The sequence below is a fragment of the Macrosteles quadrilineatus genome, unplaced genomic scaffold (assembly GCF_028750875.1).
Source record: "Macrosteles quadrilineatus isolate MER2022 unplaced genomic scaffold, UCM_ALF_1.0 Scaffold_8__2_contigs__length_117827958, whole genome shotgun sequence".
NCBI lineage: Eukaryota > Metazoa > Arthropoda > Insecta > Hemiptera > Cicadellidae > Macrosteles > Macrosteles quadrilineatus.
The window spans coordinates 74,288,284-74,308,923 of NW_026542601.1; the positions used below are offsets into that span (position 1 = coordinate 74,288,284).

The following is a 20,640-nucleotide window of genomic DNA, read 5'->3' on the forward strand; positions in this document are numbered from 1 at the left end:
AACTCAGTGTACATCGAGGCTGCCTGGTCTATTAAACCGAAGCCTGCTAAGCAAACTAGAGGGGAAAAAAATACTACAGTAGTACATATAGAAATTTCTCCCACTCCCACTACTCCCAGCCCAGCTGTCCTGTCGACTGTTACTGTTGTCGTTGTCGTTGTCAGTCAGTGAGTCGGTCTCGGTCCTTACTTTTATACCAAAATAAAAATACAGTTGATCAACATCCAAACAAACGATAAATTCTTTCATTTTGTATTGTTTATTTGAAATATTTAAATCGTGTTCAATGTGTTTGTGTTAACCTGATAATAAACTAAACTAAGTTGTCCAAATGAGTAGAGAAGATAAACACGACGAACTTTTTTTAAATGTTTTAAAAGAAGAAGGACAGATTTTACCATTTTTAAATTCCGTGTTTGGCTTTTTATACAGGAGGTAAGAATTTATATTAAAATAGCTTTTAGGATCATGATCATAATAATTTTAGTTTTTACCACTGTTCAGTTTGCAACTTAGTGAAAGACTGAGAAAGTAAAGAAAAATACAAGTAAGTTTAGGCCTAGCCAAGGATGACCAAAACCTTGGTGTCTCTTGTTGTTTGTTTTGTGTAGGCTTCTGGTAATCTTATCGATACTTTTATTGCGATACTGCTGGTATTGTATCGGTATCGGTTGTTCTCATATTTACTTGGTAGCCTATTGATACCAAGAGGCCAGTATCGTATCGGAAAGAAATATCTGAGTCAAATGGTCACGCTCATGAGCTTCTGAGCTGATGTTTTCTGAGGCTGGAGCATCAGTGACCCAAAAAAGAAACAGAATTTCACACAAATTATTTAATTTTTGTCTTGCTTGTCTGATGATATGTGGTTCGAGTAAATTATAATTCACTATTCATTCAAGAACTTAACATATTGAACCAAATATTGTAAAGACAGTGTCATCACAACATCCCTATTTCAAGTTAGTATTCCTTAATGACTCCAGCCCTAAGGCCTTGGTCTTTCAGCCTAAACCCACATTGCTATAACATCTCTAGCTGACAAATACATTGCTTAACAGCGTTGAGGGGAGTTCAGTATTGAATGTTGAACCATCTTTATAGAACCCTCATAACCAGCTACCACACGCCCAAGCCTCTGGCCGTTTATTCAAACAGCTTCATCATCATTTGTCATTTGCCTATTGGGTCTGATCAATAGGGGAATGACAAATGATTCATTTGCGAATGACAAATGAGGCGAATGTCATTTGCCTATTGGGTCTGATGATGATTGGAGTGTCCAATCAAAATCGATCACCACTTACCAACTTTTTTGTATATTAACCGTCTTGTGAGTAACACTATAAGCGTAAATATATGTTTTGAGTGTTATAAGACGTATCTTTTATTTACTTTCCGTACAGTCAAATGTAAACGAACAGATACATTGTGATAACGTTCATGTCATGAAGACTAACTTAAGTTAGTCTTGCTTGTAACTACACGTCTGTAAGCACAGTCTCAGTTGGTTTTACCATGGACAGCTTACAATCAGTTTTTCAAACTGAATAAAGTACTAGAAAATGGAAATTTTGTCGTTCAATGTGTATCTCAAAAACCCTTAGCGTGAGTAAAAGCTCACCCTCCAATATGAAACTTCATATTGAGGTAAGTTGTGCTCTTAGAATATAATCAATCTATTATTAGTTATTCTTGCAGTTCAACATTGTGGTTTGGGTTTATTTATCAAAATCTAAGGCTGCTATGGACTTAGGCCTAGTTCTACTTTATGAGTAGCCTAGGCCTATTTTTACTAAATTGGTCATGCTTATGCAGTTTTGGTATGGAACAAAGAGGTCGAGAATGACGGATGACAATTTTGAAAAGCAATTGTTGCTTAAATTCAATGTTTTTAAGAAAACAAAAGATTAAGTTCTTCTCCTTATGTAAATAAGGAGGTTCAACTCTTTAACTCTTCTATTTGATAAATAGAATAAGTACCTAAATATGAGGTATAGTACTGAAGTTTTAATAAAACATTATTTTGCGCCATATATGGGTTCTTTCTTTAGTAGTTCTGCACATTCCCCCATTACATTAAGGTGCATAGGTATATATTCTACAATAGTGTGGCCTATATTCAAATTGGTATTATATAAATGGATGTCAATGTGTCTTGGTGTGTACGCATAACGTTTTTGCGTTTTGATGGACATTTGTCCAAACCACACGACAAAAAATATTTTTATGACTTTTTGTAAAGTATAGTGAAAAAGTAGCTAGCTACTTTTCTTTTGTAGTTGTAGTTGTAGTGTAGTTTAGCTCTTTTTAAGAGAAAATAGTTGTAGTTGTAGCTAACTACTTTTTAAAAGTAGTTTACCCAACACTGATAAGAACTAAGTTACATTATAAAACATCTTATGTAAACATAACCCGAAGAAAACAGTATTCTATTGAGTAATCTAGGCTATTCACGCTAACTTAAGTAGCAGGCTAGTTTTACGACTCAAGCCATCTCACACAGCCCCTTCAGCCATGCTGCACCAGTTCCCAGCATATCAATAAATCATCAAATTTGTCAATAGTAAGGTTGGGTATAAATTGGTGGCTTCAACGGTAGGCCTAACATGTAGACCTTACCATATTAAAAATTCTACTGTTACAGGCTAGAAGTGATTCAACATCTAAACAAAACTATTCATCTCCACACAAACATATAATGAGTAGGGCCTATGATTGATCATGGTTCAATAAATAAATTTAAATAAACTTTTCAAGTTGGCCTTAGTGCCTTACTCCTACAAATAACTTAAGTATTGTGTTTTCATTACAATATTTCACCTAGACTGTACTATTTTTTTATTTTAGGTTAATGTAATAGTGCAACAGTTTGTATTACTGTTCAAATTACGACAAATAACTTATCTGTTGATAAATACCTACTCTTCACTGTTATTTACAGTTTTTTTTTGTTACATTAAACCTACAAATGAGTTTTGGGTCTTGATTGTATCAGACAAGATAGGCTAAACAAAACTCATCTTACCATACTTTTTACACAGTTGTCTTTGGTGATTCCAGAACTGACTTTTATCTTGTCAAAGACAACCAAGATGGTAAGATTGGATTCCTCCCTGGAGTCGCAGAATTGGCTGTCAGAGACACATTCAGGAAGTGGCAGAAAATAGCAGCAGCTACTAACGGAAATGTGTAAGAATTATATTATCAATCATCAAGAACAATATTTAACAAATTTTTGTAATTTTACTATAAAGATTCTCTTTAATCAGTAGGGGTGCGTGATGCAGCATTTTCTTTTTGATTCGATGCATCGATGCGATTCAAAGAATTTCTTTTTTCATATTGTAAAATCTCTTGAGGATTGTGAATAGTGTTTCAATATCAATAACTATAGAGGCCTAAACTAAAACAATATGCCTACCTACCTAGGTTTAAAAGTTTCTACTTCAGTCAGGGTACACAACTTTTTACGTAAGGTTTTCGTGAGTTAGTTTGGATGGCATTTAAAATATTTTTGTCGTGGTAATTTTAATTATGTTTAGAGAAATGTTTTGAATTCATCTCCAAATGTCATGTGAGTACCTAATAATTAATTTCAGATCATGTATGGAAAACAGTTTAGCCAACGTAGTGATCCATGAGGAAGAAGTAGTTACCACCGACTATGAGACCGAGCCAATTGAGGCAGTGCAGCCAACCGAACAGGAAATAACAAGAAACCTCCAAGTTTGGTACGTCACACAACACATAACTTTTTTATGAGACTAAAAGAATTGTTGGGTGTTATGGATTCTATTTGTGTAGATTTTGTATCTGACATTTGAATTGGAAATATTTTTGGGACGCATCTTCATAAAAAAATAGTACTAGTAGAACTTAAAGAGATGGCAACACGATAGTTGATAAGTCGAGTTCTTCTTGATTATAAAAAACGTTGCAATACCGGTAGCTCAATTTTTTGCCAACATTTAATATAAATTTTCAACACTTGGACTTGGACTTACTCCATCCTAGTATTAGGATTCTACTATACCCGAACCATAATACCTGCAGCACAATTTAACTTATTTCTAAGCTTATGTAATACAAAATTTTAAAAGGCTCTGTTAGTTTGGCATTTTATTGGAAACAACTACGGTAATTTTTCATACCTTGCTTTTATGTTTAGCTAGAATAACAGTTATCTTAACCTTTTGCGCTCGGTTGGTTACTTCTGCTGGCCATCATTGAAATAAATAGCACAGAATTTTTTCAACATCAGCTATCTCTGCAGATTGACTTGACATTAACATTGGCGATCTTACTCTCGTAATCAGTTCGGCAGCTTCTTCCTACAAGTTTCGAATAATTTTACTTTCAAAGCTGCCTAGTAGTTATCACCACTCAGCAATAATTTTGTATAAAAAAGGGGTCTTACCCAGTGCTGCATGTTGAGTACTAACCATCCGAGCAGCAAACGCAAAAGATGTGAAATTCATCCAAGCTGCTGGAAAAGACTGCTGTCAGATGGCCGATTAATGTAACCTAAAAATAGTCTAAAAGAGTGTAAGGGTTACAGTTTAACTTTTGGAAATTTAACTTAATTGATAACTTCATGCTAATTAAAGTTTCTGCCATGTGTTGTAGTGATGATGACATCAGCAGTGACACATACAATGGCGCAGACCGTGGGAGCTACAGATGGTCTCAGACTCTTACAGAAGTAGATATAAAAGTGTGTACAGTTACTATTTTTTTGCATTTAAAAATTAATTTTTTTCCTGGACTTAAAATAAACGTGTACAGTAGAACACCAACTGTCCAAACTCAAAATATCCGATTCGCTAACAGAAAGAATTTTTACTGCAGTAAGAATAGTTATTAATTAAATGAGGCAGTTTTTTATTCTATTTACAATAAAACTTGATAGAATTGCTTATTGAAACAATCCTACGGGTTGTTGTTCTGTTTGTAATGCAGATATATTATTTAATGTTGAAAAAACAAATTTTATTAAATTTTCTACTAGATACAAAAACATGGAAAACTGTTCTTTTAATTTAGTTGAAGCTCATAAACTCTTAGGGGTTTATGTAGATGACACACGTAATGGGATTCACATTTGAATTATTTACATACCGGTACCAAAATTAGGTTGATGTCATCTTTATTCATACATTTAAGGGACTGTGTTTCTTCTATTAATACTTAAAGTCGTTTATCATGCTTATGTGGAGTCTGTATTAAGATATGGCATAATTTTATGGGGTCAAGCTACTGGTATTAAAATTATATTCAGGATACAAAAACGTATTATTCGCATTATTACCAACTCTCATCCTTGCAGTTCTTGTAAAGAGACATTTTCAAAATTTAAAAATTCAGACATTAACGGGGTTGTATTTTCTAGAATTATTAAATTACATACATTCAGTTAAAAATTAGCTACCAGAAACAATACATTTTAACCACAGGTATGAAACCCGAAATAAAAAAAATATATTTAGACTCCCCAGACACCGTTTGACCCTATATGAAAAATCTCCATTGTATGCTGGCCGATGGGCTAAGATTGTACAATGTGCTTCCGCCATGCTATAAGTCATAAAAAAAAAACAAATTTAAAGAGACAATAGATAATTTACTGATTGACAAGGCTTTTTACTTAATTGAAGATTTTTACAAAACTTCAATTTAGAACAATTTCCATTTTTTTTTTATTTTAAGTGTTTAATTTTAAGTTAAGTTTAAATCTATTCTATATACAGGGTGTCCCGGAACTCTCTACCAATATTTTAGGGCATTGCTCCTGGGTAAGGAACATACCTAAATATCATATTTAAATTGTCCGGAAGTCCTTAGTTACTCACACAGCCGCCATTTTGTTTTTTCCAGTTATTAATGTTTTCCAAAGAATGGTTAAACATACGAAATGGAAACTTTGCACAAACATTTATGACAACTAGTCAAAGCTACAAAAAAATTATGAAGATTTTTCAAATTCATAAAACAAAATGGCGGCCATTTAAAATTTTTGTAAAATCAACAGTTTTTGAGTTATTTAAGAATTAAAATTTTAAATGGCCGCCATTTTGTTTAATGAATTTGAAAAATCGTCATAATTATTTTGTAGCTTTGACTAGTTGTCATAAATGTTTGTGCAAAGTTTCCATTTCGTATGTTTAACCATTCATTAGAAACAAATTAATAACTGAAAAAAAAACAAAATGGCGGCTGTGTTAATAACTAAGGACTTTCGGACAATTTAAATATAATATTTAGGTATGTTTCTTACCCAGGAGCAATGCCCTAAAATATTGGTAGATAGTTCCGGGACACCCTGTATAATTCCTGTTTTAAAAATCGTTGTACAACTAAATCTAGAGTTCTACTGGACCGATTTTATTAATTAATGGGTCGTTGGAAAGCTTAAGTCGTGCAGATTTGCAAATAATTATGAAAGTTTGTTTTTGTTATGATTTATAGTGATAAATTAAAGAAAACGTGTTTTCCATAAGAAATACATTGAAAACGGTGTTTTTCATACTTTTTATTTGGGCGCGACTTTTAGCTGCCATTTTTGAACATTTCCAAGAAGTGCATGGTATCAATTTGTAGGAAATTTTATTCTCTTTCGGAATATCACCTTCCACTTTGGTCGATTTCCTCACCATTTAAAAGTTGTTTGCAAAAAAGCTAAGCAACATCCGAACTTATAGTAATGAGAAAATATTGAGTTTGGGATATTTTTGTTAAACTTTGTACAACTAAATCTAGACTTCTACTGGACCGATTTTGTTAATTAATGGGTCATTAGAAAGCCTAACCCATGTAGATTTGCAAATAATTATAAAATTGTGATTTTATTAAATATTTGTGGTGAAAAATTAAAAATAACAAAAACATTAAAAACTGGGTTTTTTAAGTTTCTGTTTTCAAGATTCTATTTGTAGCCCGCTTTTGGCTGCCTTTATTAAGTATTTTCAAGAATTGCATAGTAGTTATTTGTAGTAAATTTTATTCTCTTTCAGAATATCACATCTACTTTGGTCGATTTCCCCTCCATTTAAAAGATATTGGCAATAATCTAAGTGATCTCCAAATTTATAGTGGTGAGAAAATACTGAATTAGATATATTTTTGTTAAACTTTGTACAACTAAATCTAGACTTCTACCGGACCGATTTTGTTACTTAATGAGTCGTTGGAAAGCCTAATTTGTGTAGATTTGCAAATAATTATGAAAGTTTGATTTTATTAGATATTTAAGGTAAAAAAATAAAAAATATAAAATAATACATTTAAAACTCCTTTTATTCCAGGTTTATATTTTCAATTTTATATTTGTAACCAACTATAGGCTGCCTTTATTGAGTATATTCAAGAAATTCATAATAGTAATTTGTAGGAAATTTTATTCTCTTTCAGAATATCACCTTCCACTTTGGTCGATTTCCTCGCCGTTTTAAAGTTATTTGCAAAAACGTTAAGCAACCTCCAGGTTTGTAGTAGTGAGAAAATACTGAATTAAAGATGTTGTTGTTAAACTTTGTACAATTAAATCTACAGTTCTACTGAACCGATTTTATTAATTAATAGGTCATTGGATAGCCTAATTTGTGAAGGTTTGCAAACAATTATGAAAGTACTGTTGAGGTTGCAAGCAAGATCGTTTGGCTATAAATCGATGATAAATAACTCCATTTTTTGAACAATTTGTGTTGGTCGTGATTTAGCTGTGTGCTTTAATGAAATGGAAGCTGGTATTTCAATGAAGGTTCTTAGGTCAAAACAAATAGATTAACGTAATTAGAATTAAGTAAATGTATATAAAACTAAATTCCATATCCAAGATATAATCAAATTTATATTTTCTGATCGAGCGATACAGTATCTTGAACTTACCTGATTAAAACTATCAATATCTCAAGTGAAAGCCTTTGAAGTATTTTAAGACAAAGACATATAAAATGACTTAAATAAAAATAGAGTTACGTATCATTGATTGCAGATAGTTACTAAAACGATTGTATTTATTGTTGATTCGTGATTCAGCAGTGTGCTTTAGGTAGTCCGATCTTAATAATCAATAGCTCAAATGAAAGAGCTGGTATTTCACTTAATGTTTTTAGACCAAAATGTATAATGTAATTAAAACTGCTGGAATACATCTTCAATTGAAGAGAAAAAATTCTTTCGTTGAGTAATACATTAGATAAATTAATGATGATGCTTGATGACAAATATGTGCTTGCATAGCTTTATTTTAAGACCAAAATTATGAAAATCGGGCAGGTAGAAGAGCCCTCCTGTAAACCATCGCCAGTTTGTGCATAGCTCGAAATATACGGCAAAATGAATGCCGATGCTTGATGGCAAATGTACGTCCATACCTTTAGTTTAAGGCCCAAATTATGAAAATCGGACGGGTAGAAGAGCTAACCCAACTCGGAAAAAAACCAATTATTTTTATAGATGGCAATAATTGGTTTACCAGTATGCATAATCTAATTATACGAAACATGTGTTAATAATTCAACAGCTTATTGTTATATTGTTATCTAATAAATTTTTCTTTAATTAAATGTTGTTGATAACAATTTGCATATGTTTAAAGTGTGTTCCTTATGTTAAATGTGTGATTCTAATGTTATGTGCTTAAACTGTACCATTAATATTAGCTTTATTAGTGAGTAAAGTGGTGTGTGGATTTCATAACCATTATTTTACTAGAGACCGTTGTATTTAACCACAACGGGCACTGTTGCTAGTGTTAAATATTTTATGTATGGATTTAATTTTGATAATGCACCTATTATAAATGTTATGACATGTATGGAATGTTTTGTGCAAATAAAGTATGTCTATGTCTATGTCTAGGTGCCTGTCCCAAATTGGCTAACCAGAAGTAAAGGTGTCACGGTGGAAGTGGGTTCTACACGAGTGACTGTATCTTGTAGGGACCACGAAGGACGTATGAACACTCTGGTGGAGGGGGAGCTCAACTACAAACACCTACGTGAGGAGTCCATCTGGACACTGACCCCGGGGAAACATGTTACCGTAAGTCAACATCCGTCTTATAATGTTAAGGGTTCAGATTTCCATCAATTCTTAAAAGGGTATGAATAATTATAGGCAAAACCTTTGAGGATATATTCCAACTTTTTTGTGGAAGCACTCACAATAGATCGGATGTTTACTTTAGTCCAAAGTCAATAGCACCGTTTTAAGTGTGAATATAAAAGATCATAGTAACATTTACAGATTATTTGTGATTCTTACCCAGGGGCAAGTTGGCTATATGTATGTAGGTATTGTTTAATGAAAACAGCAGCAACAACAAAACTTTGATAAAATATAATACTGTTACTCTAAAACGCAACTGTTCACAGATTCATCTTGAAAAGGCGAATGAGCAATGGTGGGACAGTATTTTTAAAACTGAAGATAAATTGGACACAACTAAATTTGATACAACCAGACATATTAATGAGCTACGAGAGGATGATAAAATGCAGGTAAACTTTAATTACACCAAACATAAAAAGTACTTAACAAATATATTGATGGGGAAAAAACTTTATGTTGAAACTGTTGTGATTAGAGTATTATTATTCATTATAATATATTATACTTGCTATTTCACTTTCACACCTATTAAATTTGTTATTATCGGGATTTGAAAAAGGTGTGTATTTGACAACAAGTAAGGTTCATTGAACTAAGTGCTCAATGATTTGAATTTTACGTCTATTGATGGATAAATTTCGGTTATTGCGCAGGTTTGGGTGGAGTTGGAGTACTGTTATATATACTTCTGACCAAGATCAAAACAACTTAACAATTATAAAATTTATTGTACTAATTTTCCAGAAATTTTAAGACTAAAATAAATAACAATCTTTGTAATCCGCCATTTACTCAATAGAAGATTATACGTCAAGAACATGGACTCCACTGGATTTGATTTAATGTTATGAATAATTTGGCATTCCAATGTATTTGTATGAAATATTAACTGGCAAATAAAATCTCATTCTCACGAATCTAAGTCCTAAAAAATGCTGAATATAGGAGGCCCAAGTACTTTTTTCATAGCTCATATAAATATGGTGGCAAAAATAAGCAGTTGTAATACAGGGTGAGGAAGTGAAACGGCATGATTTTGAAAAATAACAAATAATTCATTTAAAAAAAAAGGTTAGTTGTTTTGACATAAATCCTAAGTGCATGAGTGGAAATTAATGTTTCACCTTAAAAAATTAATATATTTTTTAATACAGTGTCAGTAAAATAGCGCAGTTGGTTTTACACACATTGTTGAACTATGAATTGAAATCAGCCCATGACGCTTTTTAGCGTTTGCGTTGGCATAACGTCTGCAATCGTTTTAAAGCGCTTTGTCGTGCTAGCAGTGGCTTCAAAGTTATTCATCCAAAGAAGCGTAGCTTTATTTGATGGCACGGAAGCCCGTGGCGATAGACTGAACTCACAACGGAAAGTGCACTGAGCCAGGGGTGCCCACAGGGGGGTTTGATGTCGCAAAATGCGACATCAGAAATTTATTTGGGGGGGGATTTTATGATTTTGGGGGGGATTCAAGCCAGTGGTTGGTTAAAAGCACATAAAAGATTAATCAGATAATTTTTACGACCTTCTTAATTTATTACTGGGGTAATTATGCAATCAAAATCCCGTTTGACATTTTATCTTGATTAATAAATTATTTTATAATTGCTATAAAATATATAGATACTTTTATGTGGATTTCCACTTTCTGACTCATATCATGTTTGACAGTGAGAACAACTCCATGCCAACTGCTGTCAAAGGATTATGGTTGGCTTATTAAATTGTATCTGCAATTTGAGTTTGTTTTTACCTTTCATTATGAACTCATTCTCAAATAGTCTCATTGCCTTGATGGTTTTTTAGATTTGTTTATTATAATATATTCTTGATTCATAAAAAAACCAGTATTATGATAATGATAATCATTTTGCTATTTTTACAACATGAACAACAACATGAAAGCTTGTGATAATATTTTGGCTCGGGCCCAAATAATTATGCCTGGGTCATTTATTCATTGGAAGAAATTGACATACAGTACTGTGACAATTTAATAAAGGTTTTTGATAGGCTATGTGTTTACGTTAACTTCAAGAACTGAAACACATGATTCTGGATTGATTAAATTGTATTTGTTAATTGTTATTGTCTTTTCTTGAATCTAGAAAGAGCTTCAAACAAATTTTACTAGTCTTGATTTGAACGGATTTAGTAGTGTGGCGTAAACTATCGTACGTCACTCGTCCAAAATGTGTTGGCCGGACTCGCATAAAAAAACCACTACTCGACTTTGTCTCGCACGGGATTCAGGACTAGTAACGTAATATACTATTTTACCACACTATGATGTTTTTAACTGTTTTACATATAGGTACATTAATTGGTGGCTGAAAGTTACGTTTTGCAGGCCATGCCAGTTGTTATCGTCATTCGGGGATCGAGCAGGTTTTTAAATCCCTAGGGCCGCAAAATCAGCTGCCCGCTTTTTATACACAATCAGTATCCATAGCATTGCAATAGAGTCGTTTATTGTCACCGCTGCCTAGCAACTATTTATTATTATTTTTGCTGATTCCTCAAATTATTTATCCACATGACCTTAAAGTTGTAGTTGTGTTGACTATATCAGTGTGCAGTGCATTATCATTGAGGTGAATTAGTGGTAATAGGGTATAGTGTGGGGTGGTGAATAATAGCGTTCGTACCACGGACTGAAATGGTTTTGCAGTTCGTCCTCGACGAAATATACTATTAAGTTTAGGCCTAGTAATATTTTTGAGACTGAATATTTTACACTTATTTAAAAAGGACCAAACTCAGAAGTGGATTAAAGGGCAATTTAGAAAATATCTCAAACTTTTTGACATAACTTCAAGTACTTTCTCCCCTACAATTTAATATGGTAAAAGAATTGTTTATGTAAAAACCCTGATCCCAAAAAAGTGGTTTTCGAAGTGATGTGTGTGTCTGTCTGTATGTGTGTATGTATGGTACAGAGCTACAGACCACGCCTGTGGTCCGAGTCCGATTTTGTTGAAATTTGGTATTTTAGGTACCAATCCATGGTCTCTCCAGATGTTTTTTTTTTCATTTTGGATTTTAATAGTGATATTAAATAAAACCCTATAAAATAATGGATGAATAAAATTTTCTCAGAATTGGCCCAAACGATTTTGATTAAAAATTAACATGTTATACTCTTTGACTATGTCAAAAATTTTATAAACCCTCTATGCCGTAAAAATTATGGTTCAAAAGTTATTGCAACTTTTGTGATTTTCCTTTTAAAAACCTATTAACTCATGGAAAATGGGATTAAAAAAACTACATGGCCAATTTTGATTCAAATTGTGTGCATAATCCAACTCATTTAAATTAAAACTAAACTAACAAATAGTTTGCTACTGGAGTTTTAAAGGAAAATGTCCATTTAAATTGGGTTAAAAGTTTGATTCAAACGCTTAAATTCCCATAAATTTAAAGAAGTGTCGGGGGCACCCCTTCCCTCCCCGCATTATAAACATAACTATGGGTTAGCCCCCAGACCTTCCGGCACGGGTTAACCAACGAATTTGGGGGGGATTCTGCGACGTGAGCTTTGGGGGGGATGGGCACCCCTGCACAGAGCACAAACCTTAATATCCACGTTTTTTGTAATATGCCTTTACAGCAAACGTGTGTTATGCACTCGTCCAACGTTACATTGCTACTTAAATTTCCACTTGTCTAGACACCTATGGCCATTTCCACCGTACTCTAATAGCCCTCAATTCCTTGTCAGCTGGTTTTGGAATCGTGCCGTTTTACTACCTCACCCTGTACTAAAGGGTGTTTTTCTTATTTATTTTATGTCCCACCTTCACATCCTAGGACGCTATCGGAATTGTTTTACTCATTACTTCAGGCTATTCCTAGAGGGTTGCGGCATTATCACATATAGTTGGGAAGATTTAAACCCGGGACCTCAGGCAATGAAGCTCCTCGCTCTACCACTAGACGAGCTCCCTTAAAGGGACATCATGTTAGACTGACATGTTTGAACAGAACTCAAGCATTCATAAGCATTGTCAAAAAACTCCTAGTTCAGGTTTAATCCACAGCATAACCTTGTTGATGGTTTAAAGAGCACAAACATTTACTTGACATAAGGATCAAGTTTGCTCCTGCTGGTTTAATAGGCCTGTCATATCAAAAGTATTTATTTTAAATTGTGTATATTTATTTTACCCTATTGTAAAGCTGTATATGTATTTACAGGTTGAGAAGATTTTAGTTAGAGAGGAAAACAAACGCCTTGGCATTTTACCCCCAGAACACCAGGTAAACATAGGGACAGTATCCAGATAATTAGTTAGGGCTTTAAAATATTTGATCACTATAATATCAGACAAATAACATTCATTGAAAAAAGTATATGCAGTAGAGTCCCGCAAACTCGGCATAATGTGGACTGGAAGGGTGCTGAGTTTGTGAAATGCCGGGTTATAGGGAACTAGGTTTAAAAATAAGAACACTACAATTTCTAAGCTTTTTAACCGTCTTTAATATTTATATTACAAGTCAGTACGACAAATCCTTGGTAGGTACAAGTTGCAAATGATTTTACTTGAGCTGTCTTGAGTCCATGTTTAACTCAGACTCAAAAATAACTAATTTTCTGAGCCAGGTGATGACCAAGCTATCCAGACTACCGGGGTTATCGAGTGACGAGTTTGCGGGACTCTACTGTATATGATACATTATTCTTGTCATTAAGATCTTCCCCTCACATCAACCAATGACCATTGAGTTTGATCAATTTAAGTTAGGAAAATACAATCTTGTAATTCTGGTTTAGTATTTATTAGTCCCTTATCAAAGTCGGTTAACTTTGTATTGCAATAATTTATGAAAGGGAGTCTTCCTGTGTCTAATGTTTTGAGCATTTGATTCCTCATTTATTTGTGAAATCTATTTCTGTACCGAGTAATCATGTAACACGATAATTTCTGCATAATTCCCGATAATTTGCAGGCACATCCAAGATAATTTCCTATGATCACGGCAACATTTGTGATGATTCCTCACCATGGCAGCAACACTTAAAATCGTCTGCCGTGGTCGTAGAAACAACTTTGTTAATTGTATCTGACTACAGCAATATTCGTCATCTCTCACGTTGAGCAAACAGTTGTAATGATTTATTCAAGGGCGGTCCTAGACATAAATTTGGGGGGGGGGGGTCACCGGGGGGCCTGGGGGGTATGGAATACCCCCCAGCATAGGAGGGGGTACGGGAAAAAAATTGGAAATAACGTGCTAAAACGAGTGGTTTTGAAGCTATTTCGAGGGTCTAGTTTAATGTGTTCAAGCTTCCCAGTTTATTTTTTAAACGTCAAAGAAATGTCTAAAAATAAACTTGTATAATGTCATGTTTTTTCATTATTTAGAGGGGTTTTAATATCAAAGGAATACCGCAACATTACAACACATTCAAGCATTATTGATTTTCGAAAACACCCTTTCAATGTATTTTCCTTCCACCATGCTTTCAACTGGTGCCAATGTGCATGCTAAACGGAAAATGTCCAAAATCAGACCAAGATTTCGAACCAGAGAACTTATTTTATCTAAGAAGTGTTTAAGAACTTGGACCCAAAACGACTGCATTATCCCTGCCCAGCAAGCAACAGTTAACCTACACAAAGTACACTATCCATATCCAACTAACGTTGCCGTCGGCGTCCCGTCACTGCTACCGTCTGGAGAATTGGTTCTCAGTGTTCTCATTTTTTCTACGCCAGTGCCAGTGGCATTTTACAAGGGGTCAACGTGAGAATAAAGTTTTTGTGCAACTATTTTGTGGTTGTGCTGGGAATTAAATCCGTCCCTTCCACATCTAAGTCTGAGATATTATATCCTGTACATACAATCAGCTGATAATATTAAATTAAATGTTCTTTGTTTATTATGAATGCAAAAAAACAAACAAAGTAAGACTTCAGTTAGAGTTACTACATCTTTACATTATGAATCCTTGTTAAACTTGTTAATAAATAACTGTTATAAAACTTGGTGTTTAGTATACAATAATGGCGACGAGTCAAAGAGAAATAAATCAAGCATTACTGTTATTTCTACAAGAGAAGTTTAGTGAAGAAAAGGAACAAAAGATTCGTCCCCCACTTCAAAAGTTGGAACCTTATGATGAAGGTAATGAAACATTTACAACCTACTTACTTAGGCTCACTAACTATCTTGAATTGAATGGATTAGGGGGAGAGGATGATGACAAAACACGCGTGCAGGTGTTGATTAGCTGCCTTAGTCCAAAGAATTTTCAACTCTTAAATGATTTATGCGCCCCAGACTTACCACATACTAAAACGTATAATGAACTGGTCAAACTACTCAAAGATTACCTTTGTCCAACTCCAAATGAAGTTGCTGAACAACATAAGTTTTACACGCGTTCACAACAATCGGGTGAATCTATTTCCACATACATGAAAGAACTTCGTAGCATGACTCTACACTGTAATTTTTCCTGTTCAAAATGCAAATCCAGTACGATTGACACCCACTTACGCACCCAGTTCATTAGAGGTTTGTACAGCAAAGAGATAAGAGAAAGGCTTCTACAAGAAGATTCCTTGACTTTACAAAGGGCGTATGAGTTAGCCTTATCTTTCGAGATATCGAAACAAGGTAACAATGAAATTTCATCACCAGCTATTGTAAATAAAATTAGTACAATCAAAATCTGACAGCTTTGTATCAATAGATGATTTGAAAGGCAAGTGTTTTAGGTGTGGTAAATCTAACCATAAAGCAAATGAATGCTAGCTACGCAATGCCACTTGCAATGGTAAGGGTCATACTGCTGCTGTTTGTTTGAAGGCGAGTAAAATGAACAAAGGTAAAGTATTTAAAAAACAAATGGACTCTACGGAAAAAGATTATTCCAGTGAAAATGAAGAATTAGATGGTACAAGTAATTCTTTCACTATTACTGAAGAGCTACAACTCAATTCTTTGTCATCCAAATTCAATGACAAATACTTAGTAACACCGCTTCTAGATGGAGTACAATGCTCAATGGAGTATGGTACGGGAGCTGCTGTATCATCTATGTCATTAAGTACCTTCAGACGATTATTCCCACACAAGAAAATTACAGAAGTCCCAAATGTTAAGCTAAAAACCTACACAGGGGAATCGATTAAGTTAAGTGGAACAAGTGAAGTTAAAGTTCAGTTAGGTTCAAAAACAATGGTAGGTAGAATTTTTGTTGTACAAAATAATGTTGATAATATATTTGGGCGCGAATGGATTCGTAACTTTGACATATCTATTCATGACGTAAATCACATGGCGAGTCCTAGTTCTTACAAGCAAAACATCCTAAAGGAAAATAATATGAAACAAGACATTTTTGACACATATGAATCCCTATTTACAAAAGAAGTAGGAATTGCACCAGATAAACAAGTCAATCTTCCATTAAAGCCTGATTCAAGACCCATTTTTATTAAATACCGTGTTCCTCCTGTTGCATTAAAAACTAAAATAGAAGACGAATTGTGTTTACTGGAAGAAAAGGGCATCATTTCAAAGGTAACCAATTCAGAATGGGGAACACCCATAGTACCTATATTGAAAGAAGATGGAACAGTAAGAATATGTGCTGATTATAAGGTAACTGTAAATTCCCAACTGCAAAATGATCACTATCCTATTCCCAAGATTGAAGAGATATTTGACAAGTTAAATGGAGGACAATACTTTACAACCTTGGACTTACATAAGGCGTATTTACACCTTCAAATGGACGATGATAGTGCCAACCTTCAAGCCATAAGTACTCATATGGGAGTTTTTAAGGTAAATAGACTTATGTTTGGAATAAAAACAGCTCCAAACATATGGCAACGCTACATGGACTCAGTTTTAACTGGACTGGAAGGTACTGCTGTTTTCTTTGATGATATAATAGTTCAAGGAAGGACTATTGAAGAAACAAAACTACGCACGATCAAGGTGTTGGAACGTTTGAAGGAAAACAACTTGCACATAAACAAGAATAAAAGTAAGTTTTTTCAAGAGTCTGTGAACTACTTAGGATACAAAATTGATGGAAAAGGATTGCATAAGAGCCATGATAAGATAGAAGCTGTTTTGAAATGTCCCATACCCACTAACGTTACTGAATTGAAGCAGTTTCTTGGGCTTGTAAACTATTATCACAGGTTTCTACCCAACCTCGCAACTAAGATACATCCATTATATGAACTGCTACATAAGAAGAAAACCTATACATGGACAAAACGATGTAATGATGCTTTTGAGGGTATTAAGAAGGAAATCACATCAGAGAGGGTTCTTACAACATTTTCACCAAACCTACCACTGATACTGGCCACGGACGCTTCGCCTCATGGACTATCTGCTGTTTTATCTCACAAGATGCCGGATGGAACAGAACGACCTATAGCTTTTGCTTCAAGGACATTAAGTAAGGCAGAACAAAATTACAGCCACATTATTAAGGAAGCGACTGCGATCTACTGGGGTGTTCATAAGTTTTTCCATTACTGCTATGGTCGAAAGTTTACACTTATAACCGACAACAAACCATTGTCTTCTATTTTCCATCCCTCAAAATGCCTACCACCCTTAACCGCCACTCGAATGTTACACTACACTCTATTTCTGTCAGGTTTTGACTACGAAATACAGTATCGTAAAGCATCGAATCATGTCAACGCAGATTTCCTATCAAGGTTTCCTGTTAACAATACATGTGATCATCAAGAAACCTTAGATGAAACAGCATCAGACAAATACATTTTACAAGTACAACTGAATTCCCTTCCTGTCACAAGTAATGAAGTAAGAAGGGAAACTATGAACGATCCAGAATTAAAGTTGGTATACAATGCACTAATGACATCCTCTTACATTACGAAGCCTGAACAATACAAAGGTTTAGAGGGAGAACTGTCAATTGAAAACGGATGTTTATTTAGAGGAGTACGAGTTGTAATTCCATGTGCTTTACGAAAAACTATTCTGAAAGAACTACATGAAGCTCACACAGGCATTACAAAAATGAAAGAGCTAGCCAGGCAGTATTGTTGGTGGCCTACAGTGAATTCTGACATAGAAAACTATGTAAATTCATGTAAGCCATGTGCATTGAATAAAAACGATCCTCCAAAGTACCATGAACCATGGCCAAACTCCAATATTCCTTGGGAAAGGGTGCACATAGATCATGCAGGACCATTCAGAGGTACATACTTTTTCATAGCAGTAGATTCATATACAAAGTGGTTGGAAGTAAAGGAAACAAAAAGCATATCTAGTTTCTCTACTATAAGAATCTTAAGAGAAATGTTTGCAAGATTCGGCATTCCAAGTACAATTGTTAGTGATAATGGTCCTGCGTTCATTTCACATGAATTTAAACATTTTATGGAATCCAATGGTATCCAACATAAACTAATGGCACCATATCACCCAGCTTCAAATGGACAAGGGGAACGTTATGTACAAACTCTAAAAAGGAAACTAAGTGCAATGGCTGAAGAATCTGGAGACATCCATACAAACCTAAGTAGATTCCTTCTACAAACTCGTAAAGTTATGAACATAAGCACCGGAAGAAGCCCTGCGGAGATGATGTTCAAACGGAGTATACGTACGAGAATTGATCTGCTAAAGGCGAAAAGGATCTCTGACACAGAAGGCGTTGGTACCTTAAGATGTTTTAGCACCGGCGATAACGTTCAAGTTCGAGACTACAGAAGTAATCATCCTAAATGGAAATTTGGTAAGGTGGTCAAAATATTAGGAAACTGCCATTATGAAGTTGAAGTTGAAGGTTTAATGGTTAAATGCCATGTTGATCAAATGCGCTCTACACTAGTATCTTTAAATGAACAGTCCGACAAAGCCTCAGAGTCTGAGTCACAGAAACATGCTCAAGTGGTAAACAAACCAAATGACTCTCCTCAAGCATCACACAGGACAAAGAAATTTTATCCATCATCTGTAATAAGAAGATCTCAGAGAATACTGAAGAGGCAATACACTGATTCTTTTCCAGGGAAGATTATTATATCCTGTACATACAATCAGCTGATAATATTAAATTAAATGTTCTTTGTTTATTATGAATGCAAAAAAACAAACAAAGTAAGACTTCAGTTAGAGTTACTACATCTTTACATTATGAATCCTTGTTAAACTTATTAATAAATAACTGTTATAAAACTTGGTGTTTAATATACAATATGAGACACTACCATTTTGTTGTTGTTTTATGGCTAGCAACATGCCAATTGGGTTGTGGTATTCTTATATATGATACTAGCTGTAACCCGCGGGCTTTGCCCCGTTTAACTTCTTAATTTTCAAGATGATCTCGTTCGCATGGCTCAATCACGTCCTGGTTGAAGTTCGTTCGCTACGATCACTCACCTTTAGGTTGGAGCTCGTTCGCTACGCTCACTCACCTTTAGGTTGGAGCTCGTTCGCTGCGCTCACTTGCCTTCAGGTTAGCTCGTTCGCTACATTTTCCTCTTTACGTACTTCTTTTCTTTATCCAATACCCGAGCCCAATTCAAGTTTTCAATTATCTATGTTAAAATGAATGATAACATTAAATGCCGAAAAAATAAATAAGAAGAAGAATGCGGCCGAATGTCGAATGTCAGCATTGGACACTGCCGTTGCTGTATAGGCTGAAAGCGTCCGTCGTCTGCCGATCTTCCCTACTTTTCATAACGTACAAAAAAACAGTCAGACTCGAACGATGAGTTTTAGGTTAGAGATTGTAATTAGTCCTTTCATTCGCCACAAGTGTAAAGACTACAATAAATTTCAATTTGGCAGAACGATTTGCAATAAAAATTATTAAAGTTCCCCTGGTATAATAGTTTATATATATAAAAAATATTTTGGGGGGGTCATGACCCCCCTGACCCGCCCTGGGACCGCCCTTGGATTTATTACAATCACAGCAACTCCTGTGAGTTGGGCTTCATTGTAATGATGAATGGCAATCACAATATTTTTCACTTTACAGAACGACGGAGAAATACGACAAACGGTCATTGACGCGGTGTGTGGTCATTACAGGGATTAGCTAACGTCATTGGCGATAATTCAGAATCGAAAATTTTCTGGTCCCAAGCAGGTCCGTATTTTCCTAACAGCGGTTGCCGGGGGCCTCACTTACTTGAGGCCTCAATTTTTTTTCTTGGTTGCAACCATGGGAGACAAGACGATGATGATGATGTCTATCATAGGATCAGCTGGTAATTAAAATGCATTCTATTAGAAATGACAACAAATTATAATTTTTATTGTGCTTTCAGGAGAAAATTGATATTCTCAAGAAAGCATGGAATGCTCAAGGATCTCCGTTTCAAGGCCAACCATTTGACCCATCAGTACTACAACTGCCGCAGTGATATTGTTTTTGTGAGTTTGTGAATGTGCTATCTGTATTTTTTAATGTATTTTGTAATATATTTTTTATAGTAAAACTATAGATGGATTAGTTTATTAGATTGGAACCTGACCATGACTAGATAG

At 34.6% G+C, this 20,640-nt stretch overlaps 1 protein-coding gene across 1 annotated transcript; it reads left to right on the top strand.

Moving 5' to 3' along the window:
• The first annotated feature begins 180 nt into the window (after positions 1 to 180).
• LOC129001621 (nudC domain-containing protein 3-like) lies at positions 181 to 20,590 on the top strand. The gene is made up of 8 exons (XM_054428988.1): positions 181 to 435; positions 3,064 to 3,192; positions 3,603 to 3,734; positions 4,630 to 4,717; positions 8,863 to 9,045; positions 9,378 to 9,503; positions 13,315 to 13,377; positions 20,421 to 20,590. The coding sequence occupies exons 1-8, from the start codon at positions 332 to 334 to the stop codon at positions 20,514 to 20,516; spliced, it is 921 nt and encodes a 306-aa protein (XP_054284963.1). The 5' UTR covers positions 181 to 331; the 3' UTR covers positions 20,517 to 20,590.
• The last annotated feature ends 50 nt before the right edge of the window (positions 20,591 to 20,640 follow it).